The following is an 11284-nucleotide window of genomic DNA, read 5'->3' as shown; positions in this document are numbered from 1 at the left end:
GTTGAGAGAGTAGCGGGAATGTAATCTATGGTATAGAGACCATGAAGCTCCAATGTAATTTAATTTACTGGGGTGAATGGCCAAAACTGTCTGAATGGTGGAACATAGACAGTACCAAGGCAGATGTGGTTTCACATTGATGAATGTGAGTTATCCATTTGTTTCTAAAAAAAAATTTAAAAAATTTAAGAGTATGGTAATATACTGCAAAAGGTTAGGGCTATGAGACATGGTAAACCTTAAAAGTCACTACAGAAAGCAAAGGTTAAGGTGCTGGCAGCTGTTGGGAAGACAAATGTTATGCTGGTCTACATTGCAGGAGGATTTGAGCTTTGCAACTGTCACCGTATCTGGACTTTGGGCATAATTTTCATCTCCTTATCTGAGCAAGGATGTTCTTCCCGTGGAAGGATACAACAAATATTCATTTGGCTGATCCGTGTGATGGCAGATGCAATTTATGAGGGGAGATTGGATCAATCTGATCTACATTCACTTGAGGTGAAAAGAATGAAATGGAACCCATAATATTCTAAAAGTGCTCAACAGAATAACACAGGAAGGGTGATTCTGATGGCAAGAGAGTCAGGAAGCATGGTGACAGATGCTGGAGATGGGATGATATTTAGACCTGGAATCAGCATATATGTCCTCAATCAGAAGACCATTTCTGTCACGGAAAGCAGTGGAGGACAAGCCATTCAATAATTCCAGCTTTCTGATCCAAAGAGAGTAAAGGAATTGGAGGAGTTCAACCAGATTGATAACTGAAGATAAATATCTCCATCAATACTGATGTTGGAGGGATATGAAGATCATAAAAGATGCATAAGAGCTCTTGCTCTGGCTCTCTCACCCTTTCTCTTCCTTTCTCTCCTCTCTCTCTGTGATTGGTTGCTCACAAAGAGGTTAAAACTATGAAGACTTTAAATCTTAATCCTCCCCAGACATGGCTTCAGCCTGCTATTTCTTACCTGTTATGATTATTGCTGGACTTGCAGAGATTGTTTCTGCCACAGTTGTTCTTGTAGATGTTGCTGTAGTTGTCGACATTGTGGAAGGTGTTGATGTTTCGGGAGGTGTCGATGTTCTAGGAGGTGTTGATGTTGCGGGAAGTGCTGACATTGTGAGAGGAGCTGATGTTGCGAAAGGTGATGATGTTCCAGGTGGTGTCGATGTTCTGGGAGGTATTGTTGCGGGAGTTTTCGAGGTTGCAGGAAGTGTCGAGGTTGCAGGAGTTGACATTGCGGGAGGTGTCGAGGTCATAGGAGGTGTTGATGTTCTGGGAGGTGTTGATGATGCATATGGTGTCGATATTCTGGGAGGTGTTGATGTTGCAGGAGCTGTCGAGGATGCGGGAGGTGTCGAGGATGCGGGAGGTGTCGAGGATGTGGGAGGTGTCGAAGATGCGGGAGGTATCGAGGATGTGGGAGATGTCAGTGTTCTGGGAAGTATTGTTGTGAGAAGAGTTGAAGTTCTGGGAACTGCTGTTGTGAGAGGTGTCGAGGTTGCGGGAGTTGTCGATGTTCTGGGAAGTGTTGTTGCGGGAAGTGTTGAAGTTCTGGGAAGTGTTGTTGCGTGAGGTGCCGTTGTTGTGGGGGGTGCTAGCGTTGCGGGGGGTGCCGTTGTTGCTAGGGATGCCGTTGTTGCTAGGGATGCCGTTGTTGCTATGGGTGCCGTTGTTGCTATGGATGCCGTTGTTGCGGGAGGCGTCGGTGTTGCGGGAGGCATGGATGTTGCGGGAGGCGTCGGTGTTGCGGGAGGCGTCGGTGTTGCGGGAGGTGTCGGTGTTGCGGGAGGCGTCGGTGTTGCGGGAGGCGTCGGTGTTGCGGGAGGCGTCGGTGTTGCGGGAGGCGTTGAGGTTGCGGGAGGCGTCGTTGCAGGAACTCTCATTGTTGCAGGAGGCGTCGTTGCTGGGGGTGCTGTTGTTGCGGGAGCTGTTGTTGTTGCGGGAGGTGCTGTTGCAGGAGGCGTCGTTGCAAGAGGCGTCGTTGCAGGCGGCGTTGTTGTGGGAGGCATCAATGTGGCAGTAGACGTCGAGGTTGCATGAGGTGTCGATGTTGCATGAGGTGTCATTCTGGGAGGTGTAGAGGTTGCGGGTGGTGTGGAGGTTGCTGGGGGTTCCGTTGTTGCTGGGGGTTCCGTTGTTGCTGGGGGTGCTGTTGTTGCAGGAGGTGCCATTGTTGCGGGAGGGGCCGTTGTTGCGGGAGGGGTCATTGTTGTGGGAGGGGTCGTTGTTGCGAGAGGCGTCATTGCGGGAGGCGTCGTTGTTGCTGGGGGTGCCATTGTTGCTGGGGGTGCCATTGTTGCTAGGGATGCCGTTGTTGCTATGGGTGCCGTTGTTGCGGGAGGCGTCGGTGTTGCGGGAGGCATGGATGTTGCGGGAGGCGTCGGTGTTGCGGGAGGCGTCGGTGTTGCGGAAGGCGTCGGTGTTGCAGGAGGCGTCGGTGTTGCAGGAGGCGTTGAGGTTGCGGGAGGCGTCGTTGCAGGAACTCTCATTGTTGCAGGAGGCGTCGTTGCTGGGGGTGCTGTTGTTGCGGGAGCTGTTGTTGTTGCGGGAGGTGCTGTTGCAGGAGGCGTCGTTGCAAGAGGCGTCGTTGCAGGCGGCGTTGTTGTGGGAGGCATCGATGTGGCAGTAGACGTCGAGGTTGCATGAGGTGTCGATGTTGCATGAGGTGTCATTCTGGGAGGTGTAGAGGTTGCGGGTGGTGTGGAGGTTGCTGGGGGTTCCGTTGTTGCTGGGGGTTCCGTTGTTGCTGGGGGTGCTGTTGTTGCAGGAGGTGCCATTGTTGCGGGAGGGGCCGTTGTTGCGGGAGGGGTCATTGTTGTGGGAGGGGTCGTTGTTGCGAGAGGCGTCATTGCGGGAGGCGTCGTTGTTGCTGGGGGTGCCATTGTTGCTAGGGGTGCCGTTGTTGCTAGGGATGCCGTTGTTGCAGGAGGCATCATTGTTGCGAGAGGCGTCGTTGTTGCGGGAGGCGTCGGTGTTGCGGGAGGTGTTGGTGTTGCGGGAGGTGTCGTTGTTGTGGGAGGCGTCATTGCAGGAACTCTCGTTGTTGCGGGAGGCGTCGTTGCTGGGGATGCAGTTGTTGCGGGAGCTGTTGTTGCGGGAGGTGCTGTTGCAGGAGGCGTCGTTGCAAGAGGCGTCGTTGCAGGAGGCGTCGTTGTGGGAGGCATTGATGTGGCAGTAGACGTCGAGGTTGTATGAGGTGTCATTCTGGGAGGTGTAGAGGTTGCGGGTGGTGTGGAGGTTGCTGGGGGTTCCGTTGTTGCTAGGGGTTCCGTTGTGGTGGTGGGTGGTGGTGTGGTGGTGGTGGTGGGAGGCAGTGTGGTGGTGGTGGGAGGCGGTTTGGTGCTGGTTGGAGGCGGTGTGGTGGTGGTGGGAGGCGGTGTGGTGGTGGTGGGTAGTGGTGTGGTGGTGGTGGGAGGTGGTGTGGTGGTGGTGGGAGGTGGTGTGGTGGTGGTGGGAGGCGGTGTGGTGGTGGTGGGAGGCGGTGAGGTGGTGGTGGGAGGCAGTATGGTGGGAGGCGGTGTTGTGGTGGTGGGCGGCAGTGTGGTGGTGGTGGGCGGCGGTGTGGTGGTGGTGGGCGGCGGTGTGCTGGTGGTGGGCGGCGGTGTAGTGGTGGTAGGCTGCGGTGTGGTGGTGGTGGTGGGAGGCGGTGTGGTGGTGGTAGGCTGCGGTGTGGTGGTGGTGGTGGGAGGCGGTGTGGTGGTGGTGGTGGGAGGCGCAGTGGTGGTGGTGGGAGTCGGTGTGGTGGTGGTGGGTGTCGGTGTAGTGGTGGTGGGCGGCGGTGTGGTGGTGGTGGGCGGCGGTGTGGTGGTGGTGGTGGGAGGCGGTGTGGTGGTGGTGGTGGGAGGCGGTGTGGTGGTGGTGGGAGGTGGTGTGGTGGTGGTGGGAATCGGTGTGGTGGTGCTGGTGGGAGGCGGTGTGGTGGCGGTAGGCTGCGGTGTGGTGGTGGTGGGAGTCGGTGTGGTGGTGGTGGGCGGCGGTGTAGTGGTGGTGGGCAGCGGTGTGGTGGTGGTGGGCGGCGGTGTGGTGGTGGTGGTGGGAGGCGGCGTGGTGGTGGTGGTGGGAGGCGCAGTGGTGGTGGTGGGAGTCGGTGTGGTGGTGGTGGGTGTCGGTGTAGTGGTGGTGGGCGGCGGTGTGGTGCTGGAAGGCTGCGGTGTGGTGGTGGTGGTGGGAGGCGGTGTGGTGGTGGTGGTGGGAGGCGCAGTGGTGGTGGTGGGAGTCGGTGTGGTGGTGGTGGGTGTCGGTGTAGTGGTGGTGGGCGGCGGTGTGGTGGTGGTGGGCGGCGGTGTGGTGGTGGTGGTGGGAGGCGGTGTGGTGGTGGTGGTGGGAGGCGGTGTGGTGGTGGTGGTGGGAGGTGGTGTGGTGGTGGTGGGAATCGGTGTGGTGGTGCTGGTGGGAGGCGGTGTGGTGGTGGTAGGCTGCGGTGTGGTGGTGGTGGGAGTCGGTGTGGTGGTGGTGGGCGGCGGTGTAGTGGTGGTGGGCAGCGGTGTGGTGGTGGTGGGCGGCGGTGTGGTGGTGGTGGTGGGAGGCGGCGTGGTGGTGGTGGTGGGAGGCGGCGTGGTGGTGGTGGTGGGAGGCGGTGTGGTGGTGGTGGTGGGAGGCGGTGTGGTGGTGGTGGGCGGCAGTGTAGTGGTGGTGGGCGGCGGTGTGGTGGTGGTGGTGGGAGGCGGTGTGGTGGTGGTAGGCTGCGGTGTGGTGGTGGTGGTGGGAGGCGGTGTGGTGGTGGTAGGCTGCGGTGTGGTGGTGGTGGTGGGAGGCGGTGTGGTGGTGGTGGTGGGAGGCGCAGTGGTGGTGGTGGGAGTCGGTGTGGTGGTGGTGGGTGTCGGTGTGGTGGTGGTGGGTGTCGGTGTAGTGGTGGTGGGCGGCGGTGTGGTGGTGGTGGGCGGCGGTGTGGTGGTGGTGGTGGGAGGCGGTGTGGTGGTGGTGGTGGGAGGCGGTGTGGTGGTGGTGGGAGGTGGTGTGGTGGTGGTGGGAATCGGTGTGGTGGTGCTGGTGGGAGGCGGTGTGGTGGCGGTAGGCTGCGGTGTGGTGGTGGTGGGAGTCGGTGTGGTGGTGGTGGGCGGCGGTGTAGTGGTGGTGGGCAGCGGTGTGGTGGTGGTGGGCGGCGGTGTGGTGGTGGTGGTGGGAGGCGGCGTGGTGGTGGTGGTGGGAGGCGCAGTGGTGGTGGTGGGAGTCGGTGTGGTGGTGGTGGGTGTCGGTGTAGTGGTGGTGGGCGGCGGTGTGGTGCTGGAAGGCTGCGGTGTGGTGGTGGTGGTGGGGGGCGGTGTGGTGGTGGTGGTGGGAGGCGCAGTGGTGGTGGTGGGAGTCGGTGTGGTGGTGGTGGGTGTCGGTGTAGTGGTGGTGGGCGGCGGTGTGGTGGTGGTGGGCGGCGGTGTGGTGGTGGTGGTGGGAGGCGGTGTGGTGGTGGTGGTGGGAGGCGGTGTGGTGGTGGTGGTGGGAGGTGGTGTGGTGGTGGTGGGAATCGGTGTGGTGGTGCTGGTGGGAGGCGGTGTGGTGGTGGGAGGCGGTGTGGTGGTGGTAGGCTGCGGTGTGGTGGTGGTGGGAGTCGGTGTGGTGGTGGTGGGCGGCGGTGTAGTGGTGGTGGGCAGCGGTGTGGTGGTGGTGGGCGGCGGTGTGGTGGTGGTGGTGGGAGGCGGCGTGGTGGTGGTGGTGGGAGGCGGCGTGGTGGTGGTGGTGGGAGGCGGTGTGGTGGTGGTGGTGGGAGGCGGTGTGGTGGTGGTAGGCTGCGGTGTGGTGGTGGTGGTGGGAGGTGGTGTGGTGGTGGTGGTGGGAGGCGGTGTGGTGGTGGTGGGCGGCAGTGTAGTTGTGGTGGGCGGCGGTGTGGTGGTGGTGGGTGGCGGTGTGGTGGTGGTGGTGGGAGGTGGTGTGGTGGTGGTGGTGGGAGGCGGTGTGGTGGTGGTGGTGGGAGGCAGTGTGGTGGTGGTGGGAGGCGGTGTGGTGGTGGTGGGAGGCGGTGTGGTGGTGGTGGGAGGCGGTGTGGTGGTCGTGGGAGGCGGTGTGGTGGTCGTGGGAGGCAGTGTGGAGGTGGGAGGCTGCGTGGAGGTGGGAGGCAATGTGATGGGTGTCGATATTGAGGGAGGTGTTGATGTTGAAGAAAGTGCAGATGTGGAAGGTGATGATGTGGAAGGAGCTGATGTGGAAAGTGTTGATTTCACATATCGTGTCCTTGTGAGTGGTGTAGTTGTGGATTTGGGGGTGGTTGTTCGCCTATTATGGGAACATTTTACATGGTTTCTTGAACGAGTACTCATTGGATTATGACCATAGAAAGGTGTATATATCAGAGCAGATGTTGATGTTGATGGACCTGTTGTGGTCAGAGGCGGCATGGTGGTGGTGGGAGGCAGTGTGGTGGTGGGTGGCGTGGTGGTGGGGGGTGGCGTGGTGGTGGTGGGGGGAGGCAGCGTGGTGGTGATGGTGGGAGGCGGCGTGGTGGTGGTGGTGGTGGGAGGCAGTGTGGTGGTGGTGGGTGGCGGTGTGGTGGTGGTGGGCGGCGGTGTGGTGGTGGTGGGTGGTGGTGTGGTGGTGGTGGGCGGCGGTGTGGTGGTGGTGGTGGGAGGCAGTGTGGTGGTGGTGGGAGGCGGTGTGGTGCTGGTTGGAGGCGGTGTGGTGGTGGTGGGAGGCGGTGTGGTGGTGGTGGATAGCGGTGTGGTGGTGGTGGGTGGCGGTGTGGTGGTGGTGGGAGGCAGTGTGGTGGTGGTGGGAGGCGGTGTGGTGGTGGTGGGAGGCGGTGTGGTAGTGGTGGGAGGAGGTGAGGTGGTGGTGGGAGGCGACGGGATAGTGGTGGTGGGAGGCAGCGTGGTGGTGGTGGTGGGAGGCGGCGTGGTGGTGGTGGTGGGCGGCGGGGTGGTGGTGGTGGGTGGCAGTGGGGTGGTGGTGGTGGGTGGCGGTGTGGTGGTGGTGGGCAGCGGTGTGGTGGTGGTGGGAGGCGGCGTGGTGGTGGTGGTGGGTGGCAGTGGGGTGGTGGTGGTGGGTGGCGGTGTGGTGGTGGTGGGCGGCGGTGTGGTGGTGGTGGGAGGCGGCGTGGTGGTGGTGGGAGGCGGCGTGGTGGTGGTGGTGGGTGGCGGCCGGGTGGTGGTGGTGGGCGGCGGCGGGGTGGTGGTGGTGGGCGGCGGTGTGGTGGTGGTGGTGGTGGGAGGCAGTGTGGTGGTGGTGGGCGGCGGTGTGGTGGTGGTGGTGGGCGGCGGTGTGGTGGTGGTGGGAGGCGGTTTCGTGGTGGTGGGCGGCGGTGTGGTGGTGGGGGGAGGCGTGGTTGTGGTGAGAGGCGGCGTGGTGGTGGTGGGAGGCGGCGTGGTGGTGGTGGGAGGCGGCGTGGTGGTGGTGGGAGGCGGCGTGGTGGTGGTGGGAGGCGGCGTGGTGGTGGTGGGAGGCGGCGTGGTGGTGGTGGGCGGCAGTGGGGTGGTGGTAGTGGGAGGCGGTGTGGTGGTGGTGGTGGTGGGAGGCAGTTTGGTGGTGGTGGGCGGCGGTGTGGTGGTGGTGGTGGGCGGCGGCGGGGTGGTGGTGGTGGGTGGCAGTGGGGTGGTGGTGGTGGGTGGCGGTGTGGTGGTGGTGGGCGGCGGTGTGGTGGTGGTGGGAGGCGGCGTGGTGGTGGTGGGAGGCGGGGTGGTGGTGGTGGGCAGCAGTGGGGTGGTGGTAGTGGGAGGTGGCGGGGTGGTGGTGGGTGGCGGGGTGGTGGTGGTGGGCGGCATGGTGGTGGTGGTGGGAGGCGGCATGGTGGTGGGAGGTGACGTGGTGGTGGGAGGCGGCGTGGTGGTGGGAGACGGAGTGGTGGTGGTGGGTGGCAGTGGGGTGGGGGGTGGCGTGGTGGTGGTGGGGGGAGGCAGTGTGGTGGTGGTGGTGGGAGGCGGCGTGGTGGTGGTGGTGGTGGTGGGAGGCGGTGTGGTGGTTGGTGGCGTGGTGGTGGGGGGTGGCGTGGTGGTGGTGGGGGGAGGCAGCGTGGTGGTGGTGGTGGGAGGCGGCGTGGTGGTGGTGGTGGTGGGAGGCAGTGTGGTGGTGGTGGGTGGCGGTGTGGTGGTGGTGGGCGGCGGTGTGGTGGTGGTGGGTGGTGGTGTGGTGGTGGTGGGCGGCGGTGTGGTGGTGGTGGTGGGCGGCGATGTGGTGGTGGTGGTGGGAGGCGGTGTGGTGGTAGTGGTGGGAGGCAGTGTGGTGGTGGTGGGAGGCGGTGTGGTGCTGGTTGGAGGCGGTGTGGTGGTGGTGGGAGGCGGTGTGGTGGTGGTGGGTAGCGGTGTGGTGGTGGTGGGTGGCGGTGTGGTGGTGGTGGGAGGCGGTGTGGTGGTGGTGGGAGGCGGTGTGGTGGTGGTGGGAGGCGGTGTGGTGGTGGTGGGAGGAGGTGAGGTGGTGGTGGGAGGCGACGGGGTGGTGGTGGTGGGAGGCGGCATGGTGGTGGTGGTGGGAGGCGGCGTGGTGGTGGTGGTGGGCGGCAGTGTGGTGGTGGTGGGCGGCGGTGTGGTGGTGGTGGTGGGAGGCGGCGGGGTGGTGGTGGTGGGTGGCAGTGGGGTGGTGGTGGTGGGTGGCGGTGTGGTGGTGGTGGGAGGCGGCGTGGTGGTGGTGGTGGGTGGCGGCAGGGTGGTGGTGGTGGACGGTGGCGGGGTGGTGGTGGTGGGCGGCGGTGTGGTGGTGGTGGTGGTGGGAGGCAGTGTGGTGGTGGTGGGCGGCGGTGTGGTGGTGGTGGAGGGCGGCGGTGTGGTGGTGGTGAGCGGCAGTGTGGTAGTGGTGGGCGGCGGTGTGGTGGTGGTGGTAGGAGGCGGCGGGGTGGTGGTGGTGGGAGGTGGCATGGTGGTGGTGGTGGGAGGCGGTTTCGTGGTGGTGGGAGGCGGCGTGGTGGTGGTGGGAGGCGGCGTGGTGGTGGTGGGAGGCGTGGTTGTGGTGAGAGGCGGCGTGGTGGTGGTGGGAGGCGGCGTGGTGGTGGTGGGAGGCGGCGTGGTGGTGGTGGGAGGCGGCGTGGTGGTGGTGGGAGGCGGCGTGGTGGTGGTGGGAGGCGGCGTGGTGGTGGTGGGCGGCAGTGGGGTGGTGGTAGTGGGAGGCGGCGGGGTGGTGGTGGGCGGCGGGGTGGTGGTGGTGGGCGGCAGCGTGGTGGTGATGGGAGGCGGCATCGTTGTGGTGGGAGGCGGCATGGTGGTGGTGGTGGGAGGTGGTGTGGTGTTGGTGGGAGGCGGCGTGGTGGTGGGAGGCGGCGTGGTGGTGGTGGGTGGCAGTGGGGTGGTGGTAGTGGGAGGCGTCAGGGTGGTGGTGGTAGGCGGCGTGGTGGTGGGAGGCGGCGTGGTGGTGGGAGGCGGCGTGGTGGTGGGAGGCGGCGTGGTGGTGATGGTGGGAGGTGGCGTGGTGGAGGATGGAGGTGGCGGGGTGGTGGTGGTGGGAGGTGGCATGGTGGTGGTGGGTGGCAGTGGGGTGGTGGTAGTGGGAGGCGGCGGGGTGGTGGTGGGAGGCGGCGTGGTGGTGGGAGGCAGCGTGGTGGTGGGAGGCGGCGTGGTGGTGGTAGGTGTGGTGGTGGTGGGAGGCGGCATGGTGGTGGTGGTGGGAGGCGGCGTGGTGCTGGTGGGAGGCGGCATCGTGGTGGTGGGAGGCGGCTTCGTGGTGGTGGGAGGCGGCGTGGTGGTGGTGGGAGGCGTGGTGGTGGTGAGATGTGGCGTGGTGGTGGTGGGAGGTGGCATGGTGGTGGTGGTGGGAGGTGGCATGGTGGTGGTGGGAGGCGGCGTGGTGGTGGTGGGAGGCAGCGTGGTGGTGGTGGGAGGCGGCGTGGTGGTGGTGGGCGGCAGTGGGGTGGTGGTAGTGGGAGGTGGCGGGGTGGTGGTGGGTGGCGGGGTGGTGGTGGTGGGCGGCATGGTGGTGGTGGTGGGAGGTGGTGTGGTGGTGGTGGGAGGCGGCATGGTGGTGGGAGGTGACGTGGTGGTGGGAGGCGGCGTGGTGGTGGGAGACGGAGTGGTGGTGGTGGGTGGCAGTGGGGTGGTGGTAGTGGGTGGCAGTGGGGTGGTGGTAGTGGGAGGCGGCGGGGTGGTGGTGGGTGGCGGGGTGGTGGTGGTGGGCGGCGGCGTGGTGTTGGGTGGCGGTGTAGTGGGCAGCAGTGGTGCTGTGGTGGAAGGTGTTGATGTTGGGGGATGTGTGTAGTTTTCAGGAAGTGTCAATGTTGTGGGATGAGTCGGTGTGGAAGGTGTAGATATTATTGGACTTGTTGATGTGGACTGTTTTAAAGTGTAAAGTTCGGATATTGTTTTGGAAGGTGTTGAATTCATAGTTGGCATCATCTTGGATGGTGTATTTGTCTGAGTTGGTGTGATTGTTTTGTTAGAAGCAGGATGTTTCCCTGAACTCGTTATCATTGGAATATGATGTCCACCCCCCTTACATGGTGTAACTCTTCTTTTCTCTTCTCCCTTTGGTAACCCATGCATGTTTCTGAGATTTTGTTTTACCCCCATTGCTTTTGGAGTAGATTCAGTTTTCTTCTCTGATTTCATCTCGACTCCTGTGGGAACACAATTAATGTTTATTTTACTCAGAGGAAGACCATTTTTCTTGAAAATGCACTTGTTGGAATTGTTTGAATTTGGGCAGTTCTGAAGTCAGTCTCTTTTCTTCTTTGTGTTATGTTGCCTTTTCTTGATCCTCTTTTCTCTATTTTACCTCCAGTTCACAGGTTTAATTAATCACAACTAACATCATGGTAGCATTCTTTGTGTATGCTGCAGAAACATTTATTTCTTATCAAGAAGTTATTTATAATGCGAGAAAAGAGGCTCGCCACTTAAGCCACTAATTGATTTTGAGAGTATATGCTGATGTTGGAAGTTTTCCTCTTGGATTAGGATCTTTAATCTAGTCGCACAGCATGGTAACAGGCCATTTCAGCTCATGAGTCAATGCCGCCCAATTTACACTCAATTAATCTACACCCCCAGTTCAGTACATTTCGAATGGTGGGAGGAAACCAGAACCCCCGGGGAATGCCAACGCAGGCACGGGGAGAACGTACAACTCCTTACAGACGGCATGGGATTCGAACCCCGGACCCGATCACTGGTGTTGTAAAGGCATTGCACTAACCACTACGCCAACCAGGCTGCCTAAACCTTAACAGGTTTGTCCTCCCTCAACAGACAGCAAGTGTTCCATTTTAAAAGCATCAAAGGCAGCCTGCAAATTTGGGCCATAGACATCCTGAACTGGCATGATTGGAACACTTTGCGATCAATACAGTTTTCGGAGATTGCCTACGATTAATACTTTTGGAGGCCCTAGCTTCAAATACAATTATCTGCTTTTTATTCATGAAATGCCCTG

At 62.1% G+C, this 11284-nt stretch overlaps 1 protein-coding gene across 1 annotated transcript; it reads right to left on the bottom strand.

Moving 5' to 3' along the window:
* Positions 1-1090: 1090 nt before the first annotated feature.
* Positions 1091-10248, bottom strand: LOC138756846 (mucin-2-like). Its single transcript, XM_069923237.1, has 4 exons — positions 8612-10248; positions 6163-6214; positions 3512-5730; positions 1091-3269 (listed from the first exon to the last, which is right to left on the bottom strand). Exons 1-4 carry the CDS (start codon positions 10246-10248, stop codon positions 1091-1093), a joined length of 6087 nt encoding a protein of 2028 aa, XP_069779338.1.
* Positions 10249-11284: the final 1036 nt, after the last annotated feature.

Source organism: Narcine bancroftii, chromosome 3 (genome assembly GCF_036971445.1).
Source record: "Narcine bancroftii isolate sNarBan1 chromosome 3, sNarBan1.hap1, whole genome shotgun sequence".
Taxonomy (NCBI): Eukaryota; Metazoa; Chordata; class Chondrichthyes; order Torpediniformes; family Narcinidae; genus Narcine; species Narcine bancroftii.
This window is presented reverse-complemented; position numbering and strand designations above follow the sequence as displayed.

What these genes read in the sequence shown, in the direction of transcription:
- LOC138756846 (XM_069923237.1), bottom strand. Translation starts at nt 10,248, where the DNA reads ATGATGCCAACTATGAATTCAACACCTTCCAAAACAATATCCGAACTT. An exon ending in CACTCACAAGGACACGATAT is followed by an intron (nt 5,731 to 6,162) that starts GTGAAATCAACA and finishes ACCACACCGCAG; the next exon opens with CCTACCACCACCACACCGCC. An exon ending in ACACCGCCTCCCACCATACT is followed by an intron (nt 3,270 to 3,511) that starts GCCTCCCACCAC and finishes CGGAACCCCTAG; the next exon opens with CAACAACGGAACCCCCAGCA.